This window comes from Esox lucius, chromosome 4, assembly GCF_011004845.1.
Source record: "Esox lucius isolate fEsoLuc1 chromosome 4, fEsoLuc1.pri, whole genome shotgun sequence".
NCBI classification, from domain to species: domain Eukaryota; kingdom Metazoa; phylum Chordata; class Actinopteri; order Esociformes; family Esocidae; genus Esox; species Esox lucius.
Window position 1 is genome coordinate 11,836,642 of NC_047572.1, and position 21,293 is coordinate 11,857,934.

General features: G+C 41.0%; 2 protein-coding genes across 2 annotated transcripts; one reads left to right on the forward strand and one right to left on the reverse strand.

Annotated features, from left to right (window-relative positions):
* Nucleotides 1-5,148: 5,148 nt before the first annotated feature.
* Nucleotides 5,149-16,801, reverse strand: matr3l1.2 (matrin 3-like 1.2). The gene is made up of 19 exons (XM_010904666.3): nucleotides 16,714-16,801; nucleotides 14,473-15,494; nucleotides 13,386-13,447; nucleotides 12,949-13,097; nucleotides 12,643-12,707; nucleotides 10,556-10,672; nucleotides 9,461-9,586; nucleotides 9,103-9,279; nucleotides 8,613-8,737; nucleotides 7,969-8,512; nucleotides 7,632-7,749; nucleotides 7,372-7,514; nucleotides 7,155-7,283; nucleotides 6,945-7,067; nucleotides 6,690-6,820; nucleotides 6,320-6,584; nucleotides 5,915-6,071; nucleotides 5,611-5,726; nucleotides 5,149-5,515 (listed from the first exon to the last, which is right to left on the reverse strand). Exons 2-19 carry the CDS (start codon nucleotides 15,274-15,276, stop codon nucleotides 5,453-5,455), a joined length of 3,414 nt encoding a protein of 1,137 aa, XP_010902968.1. The 5' UTR covers nucleotides 15,277-15,494; nucleotides 16,714-16,801; the 3' UTR covers nucleotides 5,149-5,452.
* Nucleotides 16,802-16,837: 36 nt separating this feature from the next.
* paip2 (poly(A) binding protein interacting protein 2) lies at nucleotides 16,838-20,080 on the forward strand. Its single transcript, NM_001303679.1, is given in 4 exon segments — nucleotides 16,838-16,924; nucleotides 17,270-17,415; nucleotides 17,739-17,915; nucleotides 19,281-20,080. Coding segments are annotated over 3 exon segments (375 nt in total). The 5' UTR covers nucleotides 16,838-16,924; nucleotides 17,270-17,274; the 3' UTR covers nucleotides 19,338-20,080.
* The last annotated feature ends 1,213 nt before the right edge of the window (nucleotides 20,081-21,293 follow it).

Genomic DNA, 21,293 nt, shown 5'->3' on the forward strand with positions numbered 1-21,293 from the left:
ACAAAGTTTTATGCACTGTGAGATTATTCTAAATAATAAATAAATAATAAATAATATGTCCATAAATGTAATAAATAATTATTTATTATTATATAAACCTAAATGCTTTGTAAGCACAACATTTAACAGATTTTATTGTAAGGACTATTCCTGGTTTATTTCTTGCGGACTGTGCTCTTTGGGGGAATTAACAAGGTTTCAAATTCTATGACAATGTATTGAAGACAAAATGGTAGGCAAATTAAATGTACACAAGATTTGGAATTAGAATTCTAACTCTCACCATTCAAGATCACAGGATGACAGGCCATTTGTGACGTCATAAACAAACATTCCGTTACACATGGTAATAAAGACGTTTGGCAGAAAAAAAGTCTCAGAACTGAATTATCATCTGAGCCTGTGTTTATTTTTAACTTTCTCAATACGAATTTGCTGCTTCTTCAATTATGAACAGATTTTTTAAGGTATTTTGGGTGTTAACCATGTTGACAGTCATCAAACTGGAGAATCCTTATTTTCATGACTTCATGGATACCTTGATACCTCCCATGGTGCCCAAACAATGGGCCAGCACCCCACCCCTGCTGGGTAGGCCCATTACCAACCTGGGCCAGGCTGTTTGCTGGGTCGAGCCTTCAGGGACCACAGCTAAGACCACCGCTAGCTCTCTGAACCGCCTTAAGGCCAGGGAGGCCCAGGAAACCTATCAAACTACTGCCCAGGAACCTCTGCCGACCCCGGTTTTAGCACAGCAGAAACCCCTGTCACCACCCATGGTGTTCCGGGAGCATCTCACATTTCGCTTTGTTACTATGTTGGCGGCCATCAAGTTTGAGATTCCGTATCTTCAGAACGTCCTGGACACCTTGATGCCACCCATGGTACCAAAACAATGGGCCAGCACCCCACCCCTGCAGGGTAGACCCATTACTAACCTGGGCCAGGCAGTTTGCTGCGTCAAGCTAACAGAGACCACAGCTAAGACCACCACTAGGTCCCTGAACCACCTGAGGACCAGAGAAGCCCAGGAAACAGATCAAACCCCAGTTATTGTTCAGCAGGAGCCTCTCCCAGCACTCGGTGTGGTCCAGAAGGAACCTGTCCCCGGTGTGGTCCTGCAGGAACCTGTCCCTACTCCCGGTGTGGTCCACCAGGAACCTGTCCATATGCCCAGTGTGATCCACCAGGAACATGTCCATACGCCCAGTGTGGTCCACCAGGAACCTGTCCATACGCCCAGTGTGGTCCACCAGGAACCTGCCCATACGCCCAGTGTGGTCCACCAGGAACCTGTCCATACGCCCGGTGTGGTCCATCCACAGACCAGGCCATTTTGGACGTGTGGGACGAATTACACCCGACAGGTGAGAACCAAGGTGGCCCTGATTCATCCCCCAGCTAGTAGACTGTCTCAGACCCCAACAAGGAACTGGTATTACATTTGGCTCTGGTATTACATTTCTTTCTGATTACACAGTTTAATGTCGTTTTGAGAAATAAGTATATGTAAATAAGAAAATGTATTAGTTACAGTTACTGTATTTATTGGTATTCACTTTAAGTAGAGAATCAATAACATAAAAGTGTTATACAATTTAATATGAAGTTAAATATGGTACGTACTGCACTGAACTAGGCAGGGTGTATTGTTTCTGCATTGCTGTGTAAGTTTATTGGTCACATTCACAGGGGGTAGGGGGTAAATGGCTGTCACAATGTGTATAGGCGGGTACCAGAGGGTAGTGTCACGCCCTGATGTGTTTCACCTGTTGTCTTGTCCCCGCCCCCTCGCCAGGTGCTCCCGGTTCCCCATTAGCCCAATGTACTTAACCCCTGTTCTCTGTTCTGGCAGTTGCCCGATCGTTTGTCTCATACAGTCGTTTCCAGCGTTCTATGTGTCTTATTACCCACTCATTCTCTTCCCCGGTTGCGACCCTTGCCTGTTTTCCCGGATTACGAGCCTGCCTGCCCTCCCCTGTACCTTCGACCATCTGACCACCCGACAACGAACACTGCCTGTCCCCCACTGCGAGCCTGTCTGCTTCACCTGTACCTTCGACCATCTGATCGCCCGATAACGAACACTGCCTGTCCCCCACTACGAGATTGCCTTGTCCCTGTTGGTGCAATAAATACTGTGACTCGCCCTCTGCCTCTGTGTCTGCTTTTGGGTCCCCGCTTGCTCACCGTCGTGTCAGGTAGAGGTGGTGTCAAAAACAGTGTTTTATTTCACACCAAGAGTTCCAATACTGTGTGTGAAAGCGTACAGAAGGCAATTCACAAAGACAGCTGAAGAGGCCCAAAATCAACAAATGTCTGCCCTTGGTATAATTCTATACAAACATATAACTACTTTTCTAAAGAGCACACACATAACTAGAGATAAACACAAAACAATACTGGACAAAGACACTGGGTAACAGGGAGACATACATACACATGGGAATGAGGTAAGTTGGGACGTGTGTGTGATAAGACAAGACGGTCTGGGGATGCGTTCATGTGCAGTAGGGAAACGGGACGATGGCAGCTAGAAGGCCATCGACGAAGAGAGACGAAGCTGGGATGTCTCCACAAGGAGCAGGGTCCAAGGTGGAACTGTGACAATGGCACAGTACTGTACTAAAAACCTCTTATTTATATGTTGTAAATATAAAAGTATACAATATTGAAGGCAAGAACTACTTGTGTTGTAATTCAGATATGAAAGCAGTTTTACCAAATCTTAATTTAAAGGTTGATGGGATCAAGGATTGACTGATTTAAAGTAACATAGTTGCTGTGTTTTTTTGTTCTTTTGTCTTTTTTTATTGCTTTAAAGTTCTTTGGGAATCTTTATATGATGAATAGAAGCTATGAGTGCAGTTATAATAATACATAATAATGTATTAAATTCTAAAATGTTTTTGTAAAGAATCATAATGTAAGGTAATTTGATAACTCAATGCTATCCCGTTATCTACTGTAGTGTCTTATGGTCCATTTTACTATGGATCAATATTTAGGGCATTCTGATCCACCAGGGCAGCTTGTATCAAGTTCCTCAAAGTGTCCCGGATTGTCATATTTTTTGTACTTCTTTTCAGGGCCGTGGCCAACAGGGGTTTCATGGTTTAGCAGGGCCAACTGACTGTAACAATGTCCATGTCAGCTACAAGTGAAGGGGCCCAGGTTTCCTCGTGACCGCCCTGCCCACCAGTGTTATGACTGACATTTTTTGGGGGAAGATGTCAAGTTGGAAATCTTGGTACAGATGCACTACACAGTATAAGTAATGTTAAATATGTAAATCACTGAGTTTTTATATGTTTGTTTTAAGAGTCCCAAATGTTTTTCTGTTAATTCTCTAACAATTTAATTATTGACTAAACCTCACCCTAAACATAACCAGGGACAGAATTTATAACCAAGCCAAAAAATTTATAAATAGTAATGATTTTACTGTCTAAAATACAGGTCACAAACGTTTTATTGTTAGTTTTTTAATTAATAACTAGAATTTTCCACACCAATGCCCGATAGAGAATGACATTCCCGAATAAAAATATGAAAAATATTATTACCTGTTCCAAAGAGAGCGGTAACTCTGAGTTCTACTTATTCTCAGCCTTGCTAATGCTTAGGGTTCCTGGTAGCTAGCTACAGAGAGTTGGTCTAAGTCTTATTTTGCTTCTTTGTCGTTTTCGTAGTGTATGCTGTAGTAGACAATGAAGCAAGACAGTTTGTCGTCTCTAGATGCCATTATACTGTAGTTCCTTACAGTAAGCGAACTTTACTCTCGGACCGCAACGTTGCGTTGGTGCTGGTGTTAGGGTATACTGAATGCTAACATTAACAGATTAAGTGAAACAATTTGGAATTGTCATAAGTTGTCATGAAGTGTTAACACGGTCAAATGCTTTAATAGTGTCTTGAATATTTTCCTTTACCTCAACTACGGTGGTACAATTTGGCCTTGTAATAAAGATTTCATTCAGTTTGTCAAATGCTGTCATATGTAATTAAGTCTGTCAAATGCTTTTAAATACCTTAACAAAAGCAAGAGATTTCCATTACTGAAAGAAATAACCAGTTTTTGCACCCCCCCCCCCCTCCCTCCGCACAAAAAGATTTAACAATCCTACTTTGGTAACACTTCCCGATAAGGGTACATGAACACCCTTTACTAACGGTTTACGAATGCATTAACTGAGTGTAGTGAAATTTGCACATGTTGACACAGGACCTCTCACGCAATGCATTTGAATTTAAAATCAGACTTCAAATAATCAGAGTACCTTATACTTTTATCCCCCAATCACGTTTTCCATTAGTATTAGTTTCTTCTACGTGGGTTTTTTCTTCAGTTCTGTGAAATTTGTCATCACAAAACACGAACAGTGACTGGCTTACATCCTCTCTTTTTAAAGCCAATTGGAGGCGCTCGTTCTCATCCAATGGCATTTTGAAAATGACCGAGGGCACCGAGTTTGGAATTTAGTTAGCCCCATTTAGTCTTAAAATAATGTTGACAATTTATATTTAGAGTTATTGTTTGGTGGATAATGGCAATTGCAGTATTTGCAGCGCCCTGACTTGGTGGGTTCAATTCCCACATGCCACTCAGGGTTAAATGTAACCTAGAATTAACTTGTGAAGTTACTTATTTCACATTCATAGGTCAAGCATATTATTTAAAGGTATAGTGGCTCAAAATGGATTCAATTAAAATTCTCTTGACTATTAGGCTGCCCCCCTGCCCCAGTCACATCCCTGGACAGACGTTTAGTAGTAGTCTGACCAGCTGCAAATACATACACTACATAGAAACATGGGTGTTATGCATAGACTGTAAAAAATATGCCGGTGGTCTGGGCTAAGCCTTATCTGTCTTGACATCCTACAATTACAAATGCTATTCGCTCCTATTTTTTTATACACTCAAACTGGTTACAATAACTCCATCATAAATCATGGCCCAATTGTAGCTGCAGGTGAATAATACTAATTCCACCAATACAATAGGCCTCAACTAACAATATAATAACCCAAATATCACCCTATTCTCTAAGGAGTGCACTTATATTGTCTAATAGGTGTGGTCAAAGTTAGTGCACTTCAGCGGAAATAAGGTATATTTTGGGAAACACAAAAACATCAGAGGGGTTGTAGTCCTAAAACTTTATTAAAAATCAAATCAAATGTGCCTTGCACTTACAATAAGCAACACAAGTCGGCAGAAAGCACAAAACTAAATCAGGTATACAAAACTCTAAACAGTTTCCAAATTGGTTCATCTTTCGTTACATCTTGTTCATTGTACAGTTAAAACAAAACATTACAAAGCTGTATGGCTACACATGAAATCCAAAAGTTGCTGGAACACACTCCAGAGTTACACACTAACGCTTAGTCATGCATGAACACTGACTTGATCAACAGCTTAACAAGGTTTCTTACGAAATAATTCTTACACAGATATTTTCTTCTCTGCAGTACTTTGAGCTTTGGCCTTTTCTTTTTCCAGATGTTTCTGAATGAAAAGGGGAGGTGTCGTAAGTTACAGATCATGTAATTCTGTTTCACATTGAGAACTGTTTGATAAGCGATAGGGCATAAAATGTTTACCTTGAGTTTTTCATAGTGAGCCTGACTGCTGCAATGAACCTTCTTGGCCGTCTCCTCGTTGGAATAGAACAGGAAACAGACTCTACAGTAGTATCCCATCTTGACAAATTCAACACCTATAATAAAAAATTTAAAAAGTCAGTAAAAAGTTGGCATTTAGCTTGCTTAAGCTGTATTAATGCAGCTGTATATATTGATCATGAATTCCATGCATGTCACATGGTCACTAAACTGTTGGCTATAATTAGTCTTATTTACAGGTTCAATCTAATTGAATTTGGTATTGTTAAAAGAAAGTCCTTGCCGACTGGGGTGTTGGGATCAAAGTGCTCCAGGGTAAGGGAGCCGGGCGAAGTCTTCCCCTCAGCTGGGGCTGGAGTACTAGCAGTTTGCCCATTCTCCTCCATGCTCCTCACACTCACTATAGAAATGGACGTTTCGTTGTCCTCCATTTTGATGTCCTAAAGAGCAAGAGTTAAACTTAAACAGCGGAGGGTTTCACCAAAAGGGTGAGCCGTTCTATGCGCTAGCATAGCACTGCTTTTGGCAAAAGCCCATGCGGTAGTGAACAGAAGGGCAACAGAAATAGGGTTACATTTCAATTGAAGATAAATGACGTGGGTGGTTCCATGTAAAGTGCCAAGAAGCAATCCTGATAACATTTGCATGCATGGCATTAAGGTGTTCTGATTCTGGTAAATAAACATACCATGTTGACATCAGCTTTTTGCTCAGTGGAGCTCTCAGGATCATCTTGGCCCTCTCCTTCCCCCTTCATCTCAGAGTCACTCAGATCGACGCTCTCCTCGTGTTTGTCGGCTGCATCCTCCTTGGACTTCTTGACTGGAGGTTCTTCATCCTGCTTGGTCGAGCTCTTGGCAGCTGAGCTACCGTGGGCGCTCGTTTCATCCTCTGACCTCTCCCTTTTCGATGGCCTCAGCCCCTTGTCAGAGTCAGGGCTCGGTGGTCGGTGTCTAATGTCAGAAAATGTAATTTAAGTTAATGAACTTCAATTGTCCCCAAAGCACATGTCAGTAATTTTAGTAGTGGAGAACAAAGCTGAAATGAGTTAGACTCACCCATATTTAAGTTGTTTGTACTTTCTGCTCAAGTATACCGTTAATCGTTTGCCATGGAACTTAGGAGGAGCATCCTTATAGGCCTTAGCCATTTTCTCAGCGTCTTCAGGATTTTCCATCTCAATAAAGCACTAAAAATAAAACAAACAACTTTACCCACTGAGTTCTACTGCATCCCACTCAATCAAAGTGAAGCATTTAAAAGGAGGTCTGCAGCTTAGAACCCCCCCCCCCAAAATGATAAGAGTTTGTTACCTCATTGCGAGATCTGTGCAGGAAATAGCGTTTCACTGTGCCGAATGGTTCAGCAATTTTCAGGAGTGAGGCATCTAAAAATTTGATGTGTGGAATCTGTCCCACATACACTACTCTCCCACTCTGGAAGAAAATGCAACATTAACATAACGTTAAAAAAAAAATTCCCTATTGGACGGGAAAGACTGACGTCTTAAGTTAGGGCCTTACCTGGATTGTAGTATATCTTTGCGAATGGTAGATTTTCACAGGTTTCCCACACACAGTCGGTGTTACATTCCCATTGTAGAACTCCACCATTGCTTTCGCCTCTTCTTCAGAGCTGAGCTGCAGAAATGCCTATGCTCACAAGGAAAAGGATGATTAGACAGTGACTTCCATCCCGCAGTTTTGTTTAGCCGTCGCATCTAAGAATCAGTTGACTGACCTCACGTCTTAGGTCAAGCACAAGGTGTTGAACAACGGTTCCAAAGGGCTTCGCCAGGGCCAAGATTTCATTCAGAAACCCATAGGAGCGTTTAAAACCGCCAACGTTGACTACTCTCCTACCCCCACGTTTGTCAGCGCAGCCTGCAGAGATAGAATTATAGCAATTACTTTTTCATGAGGGTTTTTCATGACCGTATGCCGTTTTCAAATCTAGGTGCTAACATTGACAATAAAAGCTCAATAAAGTGGGAGGTTTACCGGAGTCTCTTCCATTAGAAGAGTCTTGTCTTTCAAAGTCCTCGTCGTCAGCCAGCTCATCCAAGGTCACAAAGTCATCCATGTTCTCAGGAAAATCCTGCTCCATGCTGCCCTCCTCCTGACAGAAAGAAACATCACAACATATTTTGACATATTACCAAAATATGTTTACATATAGCGTAATACTTAGATATCCAATATGCATTGGTTGTATAATGAAAATAGTAATGAAAAAAGACAAGTCACTGTGCTGAACAGCACTCAAACATGAGTCGCCACAACTCGGAAACAAAATAAATATTTCCTTGGGACCATCCCTTTTTTCTGGTCAACTTACCTGCTCATCAGTCATCTCATAGCTCTCATTTGGCTCGCCGGACAGTGTGTCATCTTTGCCCATAGTCTCTGGCTCATCCGTGGCGCCTTCAGTCTCCGCCCGTTCCCTCTGAGCTGCTCCCTCTGCCATCTCCTCAGGGACAGGCGCAGCCCCCTCACCATCCTTCTCGGGGACATCACCGCTGCTCGGAACCGCATCGATGCTCGGAACGTCATCCGATTCCGGAGCGGCCTCCTTCTCCTCGAGGGATCCCGCACTGGCGTCAGCCTCTTCAGTCGTAGCTTCGGCAGCGCCCTCCGACGGAGCCTTCTCTCCTTCCCCCGCCTCATCGGCCTCCATCACACCAGCCACTTCGTCACTGGACCCCTCCCCTTCTCTCCCGGCGCCATCGTCCTCTCCTTTCCGCTGCTCCTTCTTGTCATCGTCGTCGTCCTCCTTGCCGCTTGAGGATTTGGTGCTCTTAGAGGTTTTGTCTCGGGGCCCAGTACTGCTGCTCCTCCGTCGCCTCCTCCGCTTGTCGTCCGGCCTGGACAGATTATTCACACTGACGCAGAAAAGACAATCATTCCAGACAGTTTTTTTGGGGTTGGGAAAGGGGCTAATCTAATGGCACTGAAGATCTGATTTGCACATGGAATTCTTACTTTAGGGTCTTGTATTTGACACAGATGTTCAAGCGGATCTTCTTGCAGTTGATGGTCAGCGGGTTTAGTGTGTAGTATTTAACCAACATTTCAGCGTCCTCAGCAGACTCCAGCTGAACAAAAGCCTTGGAAGACAAGTGCCAACACTGTTACCGACAGTACATTTGAAGCATTCAGGTCACACGCATTTAAACATTGTTGCACATTCAGACAAGTTATTTCAACGATATGCAGCACTGTGGTTTATTTGGTCAGATTGTTCAGAATAATCCAATCATTTTGAAGATTGTTTTGAGCAACACCCATCTGCCGAAAAGGCTTGGGTCTCATTTCACACCCAGCACGTTTGACACACACATTTTTTGTAGCCTGTATTTGACCTTTGATATACTGAGAATAAATAGGTGTTATATGGCAGAGAATTATTCAAAATGACTTAATTCTGCCAGCATGCATTGGTTGGATTTTCACACAGAACAATATGACTTACCTCCTCGTTTAGAAAGAGGTGTTTCTCCACAGTGCCAAAACGCTGCGCAATGGTAAGTAGTTCTTTCTTCTTCTCATTGTCACGTGGCAAGTTGGAGAAGAACACCACCTGGCTTGCTACAGCCGGTTCATTGCCTTGTCTCTGCTCTCGGTTGCCTCTGTCATTTCTGCGGTGTTTCTGAATTCAGAATGAGGAAAGAGTAACCAATCTGTATGCATGGCCACCACTACAACTGAATGAGTCTGCTAACGGCCCTCGGCTAACTTAAAAATGCAACCGAGTGATTAATGGTTTCACTACATAGAGTGGCTAGAAACAGTCACAGCTAATGAAAATACCTGAATAAGAAAATAATTACCTCAATCACCAGGAGTTCTTTGGACAGATAAAATGAGATTTTTTTCCCATACAACTGAGTTGGGTTCTGCTGGTAGTGGTTCACCATATCCTTAGCTTCCTTATGAGTCTCCATTTCTAAAAAGGCCTGGGGAGTTGACATACAGAGCATGAGTCTAACATATGCTTCAGTCCATCATATACCAGTTGGCTTGTTTTAAATTGGGTTAATATTCAAAGTCATTTACAACCGGTCACTCTTAACGTGAATTACAAGGGTTGGATAAGTAGGCAATTTCCCTTGACACATACAATATCGGGAATACAAAGACAATTTACTGAAAGATAGTAATTGGAGAATCTCAGTCAAAGACACGTTTTAGGATCTGTATCTGGGGAAACCGGCCAAATGTGTTGCTGAACCATGTTCTTGAGGGTAATTTCTCTTGTTCTTGAATAATGAGCACCATCACACAAACGCAGAAAAAAGGTAATTATATTATAAACAGTACTGAAGTTTTTCCTCTAGGTTTTTTTGTTGCTGGGTGGGGTCATTCTGGCAGTGGGTGCGTGTCTTGAGGGCTCATTCTACTTTTGACTTTGGGATCCAATTTGACAATTATGTTATTTAGTGTCATTACAGGTGGATGAGGCAATACAAATTTCAGATAGTAACAGAAAACCATACATTTTTTAGTCTGTAGAGTACTACAGACTAAAACAAGTAGATCTAAGCTTAATTAAACAAAGCATGGTTTCATGACTTGCTATAAAAACATGTGTCCAACCAGTTACAGCCAGGTTAAAATGAACACAGAGGAAACACATAATAAAGGAAGTATCTTTATCTCAAAGGGAGTAGTACTCAAATGGTTAATTATTATCGCCATTGGTTAATTTGGCATGTTCCCATCATTCTTTCACGCTTTTGCTCCAGACAATGTGTAGTTGACAGTATAATTTGGGCTTCACTCCAGGACCCAGGCAATGTCACAGAAGACCAAAACTCAGACGTAAAAACATGGCCACAGTGATGCCGCTGTACTGTAAGGAAGACAACAGTGCCATCTGAGAGCTGCGTTCTACCTTTTTTTATGAGAAACATGCTTTGTTTTACCTTGTTCTTGAGGACCAAGTGTTCACAGAGTGTTCCAAAGGGATGAGCCAGGTCAAACAGGCATTTGTTGGAGAGAGGAGCCTTGTCGTATTTGGCCACCACTACTCTGCTTCTTATCTGAGAACAACAACATTACTCAGTTGACTAAAGATCAAATATCTCACAGCAAAAAGCATACATTTAATTACAATCATGAGAAAAAGTGCACCCAAACTCTGGAAAGTCATCCTTTTTCCCCCTTCACATATCTGGACATTATGGATATTTCAGCTAAATTCCAACCACATTAATTGATAAAGGCAAACCAAACAAAGAAACCACACAATATTAAACTTACACTTTATGCAATGAAAATAAACAGAAATGCAATTGCCTCACATAATAAGTCAGTATACCTCTCCCATCACATAAAATGTATAAAACGTGCCAATGATTACAAAATTAGAGTGTAACTTGGCTGGGTACAGCCTCCCGTACAGATTAGAAACCTAGTCTATGTGACATCATGCTAAAAATCTGAAGATTATTGATGCCCATTAGTCCAGGACGGGTTACAAAGCCATTTTCAAGTATTCTGAGGTACATTAGTCCCCTGTCCGATGAATCATCTACAAATGGAGAAACGTCCAGACGACTGGACATCTACATAGGACAGACCATACTACCAAATTCAGCCCAAGAACTGACCAAAAGATTTTCCTAGAAGTCTAAGAGTCCCAGGGTCACATTAAGTTATCTATAGACCTCACCTGCCACAATGTCAAAGTGCATACTTTAACTGTGAAATAGATGGCACAAACCTGGCCTACACATTGGAGGTAAGGAAAGTCTCTACTCTCAAAAAGAATAACAGGACATTACTTATTTGCCAGACAACAACTGGGTAAAGACCAAAACGGCTGGAACAATGTGCCCTGGACAGACAAATGAAAGGTGGCATTTTTCAGCCACAATTGCAGACTCCATGTTTGGTGAATACAAATCACTGTTGGAACAGAAGAACCACATACCAAGCATAAAGCATGTAGGCAGTGGCATTATGGTTACCTCAGGGCCTAACAAACATCTCAGAGTCAACCATGTCTTCCATATTGTCCCAGAGCATTCTTGAGAACCTGGCAGGCCACCCGTCAAAAAAAACCCAAGCTGAACAGAACATAGAGCTTGCAACAGGACAAAGGCAATGCAACACCAGCTAGGGGTGCACTTAGTTTTTGCATCACTATGAAAATGCACTTCTGTTGATTTTCTGACAAATAAATGATTACAAAGAATAATCTTCCGTTGTCATTTGTTAAATTAGGTTGACTGTCTGTCAATAGGGTTACCACACCACCAATCTCATCTAGCCTCCTTGGAGGTCGGGAAACATACCTATTCAAAATGTTGCTGCTTACTCTCAGCAGCAAGGATTCTATTGGACATTAATTATTTAACTCCACTTACAGGCTTCTTGAAGAGCTTAGCGTGGTTTCACCATTTCTTTGAACGGCATAGAAGACATTTCCTAAAAGTTTTTAGTTCCTACCTAGGTGGCAACATATCAGAAAATAAGCTAATTTGAAATCTGTTTTGGATGAACTGTGGTCTATTCACAACAAAGTCAATAGAGCCATTACAACTGCTCTGCTTAAATGCTGTTCCAAAAAAATAAATTAAAAAAATGGATGTTTTGGCATGCCTTCCTACAGGCTATGGTAAAAGTTTAATTTATCAAGTATGGCAGACAGGCTGCAATTTATTGAAATTGAAAATGGACAAGTCAATGATATTAGTGGTTTCTCTAGCTAGTGGCTGAGTGTCACACCAACTTTTTGCGTTCAGAGTTTAGAATTAGCATTTCCCCTCACAAAACCGCCGAATGTTTTTCAGTAAAACGTTGCAACAAAAAATCCTAGGTATTCCCCAGGCCTAGCGACAAGCCAGGCCTGGTGTAAGAAGCTGCTAAATATGTAGTAAATAAGAAAACAGAAAAACTTTCCAGGGGTGCACTCACTTTTTCACAAAACTACACATTCATTTTTATTTTAGTCATCGTGTTACATGAAGCCATTATTAATTAGGGTGACCAATGACAGGTGCATTACCGGGGTTCCTCCCATTGAGTGCTGCAGTCCTTTGCCTGCTCCAACATTTGACCTAAGGCCACCCCCTGAAACAAGATAAAAGGGATTCCTTACAGGGACATTCTTTTACACTACCAAAGATAATCTACAACAAGGTAATGAACATCACAATCGCAGAGGGACGGCAAAGAGCATTTATTAGCCGTGGTAACCAACTGCCTGATACAGAAGGCACTACTTTTGAGAAGGGGCACCCTATACAGACCTAGTGCACTATGTAGGACTATGCCATTTCAGACAGCTGTAATCTCAGAGGGACACCCTTACCCCAGCCAGAGTTCATGCGCCCCCCTCCAGAGTGATGCCCACCGCCCATTGGGACCGGTCCCAGAAGACCGTCTGAACGGAGGTTCGCATCCAGTAGAAGGGAGCCAGAGTTTCGGCCTGGGCCCATTTGTGGATCCCATTCTGGGTACCTATAATCACAGGACATAAATGGTTACTAAAAAAGTCAAGTGGAGAAAAAAAAAACTGGTGATTCTCACATTTAAGGTTTTAGTGATTTTTGACCAATCTATATTCATTAAGCACACTGGAATTCTGAATAGATTCTAATAAAATAGCAAATATTGTATATTTATTGTAAGTTAACAGTAAATGTAACTGAAACAGATGTTGTGCCATTGAACATAATTACAGATCCTGCACATCACTTTAGATTTAGGAGGCTGCTAACATTACGAGAATGAAGTAGTATAACTTACATTTGCAGGAGGAGCCTCCTGTTTTCAGCATGGCGTAACCCATTAGTGTGCTGGTTCCACTCCTGCAGACAAAAACAAACAACAGATGAATGAACGTTTCAACAAGTACCTAAACCAAATTATTTGCTTTCACACCACTAGAAAGCAAAAGGAGATTAAACTATGGTCCTTCAACAGCAGAAAGAATGGTAAGAAGTGGGAATATGATGATCTAAATTCAACAAAAGACTTACGTCGAACTAGGGCTGCACGATTTGGATAAAATATTTAAACGCAATTTCTTTGACAAATATCGCAATTACAGTTATGATTTGAGATGGTGTAAACAGTGTAGATAATCTCACTTTAAAATAAAGATCAAAGCCTACATAATGTGTTATTAAACTGAATAAAAACTGAGTTAAAGTTCAGTGTTTTTTATTTTATGCTTATTACCAATTTGAAGGTGCAGCCTGTGTCAAAACATTGAACTAGGCTATTCGTTTAACTACTCATTTAATGCAATGGCGTTTGCTGCATTTGCTATACTTGTGCCATTGCTAGTTAGGCAACATTTCTCCCATAGTAAGTATATTTGTAGGCACTGACACTGAAGCTGAAACTTTTAATAACCATGCTGTTGTGTAAGTGGGACAATATATTGGTGCCACTCACTAGTATTTAAACCAAGTATTTTAACCAAATGACTCCAGGAATTTACAAAAATACCTACAGAACCCACAAGAAAAACTTTTACAGACGTACGATGCATGCCCCTTGCCTCACGTGCCTCAAGCTCACCTCATTTGACCTTTCTTGGAGCTGAACATCACGAAAGTGGTTCATTTTGATATTGCACACATTAATACGGCAATTTCAAATATAATCGTGCAGCCCTATGTCGAACCCTTACTTAGTGTAATGTTTAGTGGCTTTCCAGTCAGTCACTTGGTAGACAAAAGGTATACAAGATTTGATCATAAATTCAGAAGTGGTCTGGAATTGGAAAAAGTGGACCTGCGTGCATGAAAGCAGCAATCAAACTTATGGTGTGCGGGGTGGATGTTACAGACAAGTAAGTCGAAAAGTAATTGGAGATACTACTCACCATGGTAGAATGCACGTCAAAATCACAAAGAGAGCACACATGGGGAAACATGTGGGGCATGACTCCCAAGAAGTCCTGCACTTTGCCTTGGGACGGGGATCCCATTCTCCGGGTCATAAAGACATTGTCTGCCGCCAAGGACGTACCCATGCCCATACCGCCATAGCGATTGTGGGAAAGATCTGAACAGCGCCCTGGGTCTCTTCCGCCTCCCCCGCCACTGTTGTCGTGGCCATAGTCGAGGTCATACCCTCGAGCTGGAACATCTTGCATGGAACCGTAGCCCAACTCTCCTTGCTGAGCGCGGGCCGAAGCTTGCCCCATAGAACCGCCCAGCCTTCCAAGGCGCATTTCATCCCAGTCATCTCTGCCGGCTCTGTATGAGGGCTCGGAGGAGAGAACGGACAGGTCTCCTCTAGGGTTACCCGCCATGCGTCTATCAGCCTCCACCTTCCGGTTCTTAAGCTGCATGATAAGTTGAGGCAAGGTCTCCACACTGATGTTATCTTCAGGGATCTGCGCCAGCACATCGAGGTCGGCGGGCGATAGGCCCAAGCTGGCAAACAGCTTCATGGAGTTGCCAATGTGGCTGCCGCCATGACGGGACTGCTGCGGTTCACGGTCGCTCTCACTGCTGCCCAAACCCGGGCCGAGGCCCTGCAACGGTCTGGAGGTTGAGCCATGCTGGTGGCTTTCTGAACGTGGTTCGTTCATGCTGAAGTTGAGGGTCTCAGCAGCAGCCAGGAGCCCGCGTCCTACAGCGAAGCCTTTCTGAGAGCTATCAGGTGGAACCTTCTGGGACATGGCCTCCCTGGAAAATGGCTGCACACTAACTCAATGAGACAGGGCACAAGAACAGAATGAGGAAGCAGTTGTGGGAGGGCTAATTTCAAAGTCTTTGACTGAAGGGAAGATTTCACTGACAAAGTCAATGAAGAGACTGACAACGACGAGGCGTCAACAAGTCAACGTAGAGGGGGAAAAAGGTAAGCTCTCCTCTTCATCTGATGGAAAACTGATTTCTGCAGAAACACAATAGTCAAAGTGTAGGGTGTAAGTTCGTGTCTGCTGCCCTCCACACTGTTAGGATGGGGATATGGAGGTCTGCAGCTTCAGTTAGCCTATTTCAATGTACAGACAGCAAGTGTGTAGAATGACCCAATTCATATAGCAGTCAATCGAACTGAATGTTAGGCTTACATGGAAGAAACAGGAGGAATCATTTATAAAGCACAAGAGACAACTGACAGAAAAAGGAGGGAATGTGAAGAAAAGATTCAGATGGGAATTGACCTCCTACAAAGGTAGAGGAAGATAACGAAATGTTCGTCATACCCAGAAGAGAAGAGATAAAAATGGGTTGATCTTCATAAAGCAAGGATAATGTTCAAAACTGATCAGAATCAGATGACCAATATTGGCCTAACTGTTAAGTGTACAACTTGCCATGAATTGAAAATTGTATTTTTGAAAATTGTATTTCATAATGGCTAAATAAGTAGTAAAGTATGTGATAAAAGGAATTTGACACCCGTCTCTGGAACAGAAGACAATTTGACCAAGCTAAATGATGTAAATAAAATGACTAGCACATAAGACATGGCCGTGTGCAAATCGAAAGCATCAAATCTAAAATGCATTGTGGTGGGAACATGGCGACTGATTTACTGTAGCTAGTTATTTACTCAAGATGAACGAGGATTCGTAGATCAATTTGCAGTTGCAAGCTCTGTACAACCAACCTAACCTATGTAATCACCACATAAACGTCTTCCTATCAAAAGCAGAATTGCTAACTCAACAGCTCCAATTTTACAACAATGGCGGTTGGTTAGCCTAGCTATAAACGAGTGAACTAGGGTCAAGAGATTCAGCCAACAGCAATAACTATACTGCCACTGGGCAGCTAAAATAATAAGCATGTTAGCGTTTCACATTCACAGAATTAGTGGTATACTAGATGCCCGTGTCATTTTAAGTAGCGAAATGTTAATATTCAACCGTTAAATAACATTTCACGTAATGTAAATCCAAGGCCTGTGGCCTAGTTAGCTAACGCGAGGCTAACGCATTTATTGGGTGGCAACTGCCTGTTCACTAGCCGTATGTTCTCAAGATGAAATGTATATTATGACACAAAAATAGAGCTATGTTGAAAACAATATAGTGGCTTCATTCGTAACGTTAGTCAATTGAAAATGTTAAAAGAAGTTGTTCAGGTTGTCTGTTGATTGTCCTTACCTGCGTGGGGCCTTTCCTCTCACTTCACGCCGCGAAGACGCAATACCACCTCAATGGTCATGCGCAATGATATAACTTGTGGGAGGGACGTCGGACAAACGACCAAGGACTGAGGTTTAACCGTACTCAACATGTAAACAAACAGATATCAGCCGCCATTATTTTTCCACGGTTGGAAGTAGAGCATCTGACAGCGTTGTAACTTCATCTGGTAAATGAAGCGTGATAAAAAATATCGTACTGTAACATTATATATCACTTTTTAGTGTTCTATGTAAAGCAAACATGAACTATATCGTCGAGTAACATGAACAACAATGCAATTGCAGGCAGCAAGTTTCCGTAAAGTTATCTAGCTAGGTAGCTTATTAGCCAGCTTACTTTTGCCATGCTAGCTAACGAGCCAGCTAGTAGTAGTACTGTCATATTAAATCATTTTCAACGGTACTCTTTTTTTTCTATATATTGTTTATTACTGTAGCTCGTTATTAGTGCTTTTATGTTGTCTTCTTCGTACTAGTCTGTTTATGGAAATCCATGTATTTCTTTGTTGCAGAAAAAATGAAAGACCCAAGTCGCATTAATAACACTCCAAGCCTCAGCAACATCGATCTCATCTTACAACATGGACAGTTTATTAATGATGACAATCCCTTTGCTGAATACATGTGGATGGAAAACGAGGAAGAATTCAACAGACAGGTATGACGTATTCTATCGATGACTCTCTAGATTAAATTGCTAGATAACGTTAGTTGATGTTTGCTTGAATACCTGATTAGTTGAGGACTGAACCGTTAATTATCTTGTCCTCTACCGCTCAACTCAAGAAGCAGTTCATGCTATTGTTACCTACACCTAAATTTACATATATTTCACAGCTATAATTAAGCGTAGGTAATATGTACATGTCTACACAGCACAAAAAACAATAACCATTTGTTACATGACAATGTATAATCTTTTATATACTGTTGCAGCCTTGCTGCTAGGTGTCTAAAGTGTTTAGAATGCTTTGTCCCCAGTTTGAGGAGGAACTGTGGGAGGAGGAGTTTATAGAGCAGTGTTTCCAGGAGATGTTGGAGGAGGAGGAATACGAGTGGTTCATCCCAGCCAGAGATCTTCCACCTACACTCAGTCAGATCCAGGACCAACTCCACCTACTGGCCATCAGTGACACATGCATCACAGACAGCCTGGTGGTAAATTATTAGTTTTTTGCTCAGGTTTAATTATACTCAAGTCTGTGGAAATTAGACATTTGAGTTGGCATTCTCATCTTGTTGACCTGCATGAATATTCAGACCCCTGGTCCTGAACAATTCTCTTAATTACAAATTAAGAAATTATTAAATGACACTTTTTTTTTTCATAATTGTATGATTGTTGGGATATTTATCACAAAAAGGCTGAAATATTTTGCTTACATAAGTATTCAACCCCTGTGCTGTGGCCGCTCCGTTTCAAAAATTGAATTGCCCTAACAAGGATACCATTAACTTACCATTGGCCTCCGCCTTTAAAGATTTTTTTTCACATTTTCCAGACAAATCATAAGTCAATTTGTCAATATGAAGGAAAATGAACACCAAGGAGCATTCTACATAAGTTATAAAGTAATTCAAATGCATAGTTTAGGACAAAATAATATCCCATTGAGCACAGATCAATCATCAGAAAGTGGAATCTGCATCACACCACAGGCACTGCCAAGAAAAGGCTGTCCATCAAAATATAGTGCAAAAACTTGGAGAAACCACTGTACAATCGGAAAGCACATGCTGAGTTTGCCAGAAAGGATTAGAATAACCCAGCTGCAAGCTGGGTCACGTTTTGTGGGAGAAGGTCAGATGAGACTAGACAGAGCTGTTTAAATCAAAGTTCTCTGGCCTAAAAAGTGGCTCAAAAGATCAAAGTCCTACATGTGGCTCAAATCTAACATTGCCCAAGCCACACCATCCCTACAGTGAAGTAGTGATTGTAGCATAATGCTGTGGAGGTGCTTCTCATCAACAGGGACTGGTCATTTTATAGACCAGTGGAACTAGAAAACACTGGAAAATAATCTGCTTTAGCCCGCAAAAAAAAGATTGGGAGGAAATTCACCTTCCAGCAGGACATTGATCCCGAGTCATAATAATTTCTTGGAGTTGCTCAAATACGAAAAGGGGATGGTCCTGTCATGCCAGAGTTAAAGTCCTAATTTCAATCCCATTGAGTATCTGTGGTACTATATTGTGGTCCACAAGCATCATCATAGAACCTGGAGCAGGTCTGGCAAGAATAGGCCAAACCTATTCTGACATTGTGTGCAGATTTGGTACATACTTACCCCAATATATAGACGTTACTGCCGCAAACAGTGCCTTTACCAAATATAATTGTAATAATAAATTGAGTTTGTGTTTTAAAATATCAAACAGAATTTTTCAATGAACCATTTTCTAGTTTAGTAATATAAAAAGTTGGCAAGATATAATTTACTGACTTGTAGGCTCAAGCCTATGTTTTTTTGTTCTGTATGAATCTTCTCAGTAAACTTTGACATATTTTTCTTTTCTCTTTAGGTCAATAGCAATTTGAACCCTGAAGCACAAGAATTTATACCAAGGCTGAAGCACTGAGACTCATTTGAATGAGGTTCCTCCTAGAAACATATGTGCACACTGTAAATCCAGTGTAGTCTTTTTTGGAGTTGTGTTACTCTGTTGCACTTAATGTGTTGCCAAAATTTTCCAGCTGCCCTGCATGTTTTAAGTTTTCAATAATGTTGTGTATATAAATCATTTTGTAACTATATTTAAAAAGAGAACTTTCCCCATTTCCCTCTTTGATTATTATTGGCCTGTTATGTAAGTAGTTTTAAAACAACTGCCGAATAATAATTTTCTGTTCAGTTAAGTTTTTTTAATCAAAAAATAAGTAGATTTTTTTTGTTGTTACATATTGGTTTTCATTATGAGTTCCCGAACAAAGTTCAAAGAACATATTTCTTAAGTCACTTTATGCCCTTTATCCTTTTATTGAAAGGCCATTTGCTAGGAGATTAATATTTAATATCTTCGCCTGGTTTTATAGCTAGTTGTCCTGAAATTGGATAACTACTCGAAATTACCTACTTTATAATGTATCAATTTGTTTGTGTTCTCTTTACTTTTACAATCCTGAAATGACAGGAAATGAATGGGGTTATTTTTACCTTTTGATTTGATTTGCTCCTGTTTGCTTCCTGGCATTTTTCAGAGCCTGGTGCTTGATATCCTACAGCCACATAGATGTTGATGTTTGTTTTTCTAAAGGCACATAAATTACTGTAAAAAACATACCAAAAGTATTGTACAAAATATATTTTTTCTTAAAAGTATTTAAAAATAAATGTTGACGTATGGACTTTTTCTTTTCTGTAAAAGAAACAGGGCTCCCTGATGAACAGTTGTCACACACAAAAAAAGATAAATAACAGGGAATTAGGGGGAAATTAGCTTAAGAAAACCCTAAAGGAAGAAATGACAAAGTTGCTCTAGCATGCACATGGGAGGCACCGCTGCCTCACAAGCTGATGTTTAGGCAACACTGACCAAATACTAAGGTCAAATATGTCACTATCCTTAAACTTCTTTATAGGTTAGTTAACAAGATACAGCAGGCACAAGTTATCTAATTAACAACCAATTGTTTAATTGTCAGATCCTGACAATCCTGAGCTAAGGGGAAAATGTAATTTTGTCTCTGAACATAGCAGTTACCTAAAATGTGTGCTATGGATAACAGCATCTGCTAAATACCTCAAATTTAAATGCAAAATAAAAATTATCCAACTTTGCATAGCTAGCTCCACATTATCAGCCTATTTCATTGTAAAGGTTGGATTATGGTTCTTAACTGGAGTGTGCGTACATGTTTGATAATTGCATGACACAGACACAGAATTGGCTGACTCAGAAGAATGGGCAGTGAGTTCAGCAGGAAGCAAAGATTTAGAATGTGCAATGCAAGCAGAACACATAGTCCCTTTGTCCAAAAACACCAGTGCAACCTGTCTTAATTATCACCATCATAGCACTCATCTCTGCAGCCATGACATGCTTTGAAAGGCGGTTCATGGCTCGTATCAATAAATGTCATCTTGGAGGCTCTGGACCCAGTCCAATTGGCATCCTATCCAACCGATCCACAGTCTTATTCAAATGTTGAGAGGAATTCCCAGTGAAACAGGATTTTCCCTATGTAGCCAAATCCTTTTTTTCCTCTTATGAATGACAGTCTGTTGTATTAGGCTGAATAGTTACATACATTTCTAACTTTATACATGTTTTGATTTAGCCTTGATAGCCTATGTAGGCTGGAAAACCTAAGGAACCTATATGGCAAGAATAATTGTTGGTTACATTATAACTAGAAAAAAAAAACAAATGGCACATTTGAAGTGGTGTCTTTTCTACCAAAATTGACTAATGTAATTGCTAGTAAATGTTGTTATATGGTTAATGACAGTAACCATTTAACTAAAAACACAAGCAAACTAGCCAACTATCCAGCCGTTGCACTAAAGCAAGATATTGTGACGGGACTAGGGGCTG

Coding starts and splice junctions, on each gene's coding strand:
- matr3l1.2 (XM_010904666.3), bottom strand. CDS start 15,276: ATGTCCCAGAAGGTTCCACCTGATAGCTCTCAGAAAGGCTTCGCTGTA. Junction 10,673..12,642: donor ACTCAATGGGAGGAACCCCG/GTAATGCACCTG, acceptor TGTTGTTCTCAG/ATAAGAAGCAGAGTAGTGGT. Junction 5,727..5,914: donor TGATCCCAACACCCCAGTCG/GCAAGGACTTTC, acceptor TTTTTATTATAG/GTGTTGAATTTGTCAAGATG.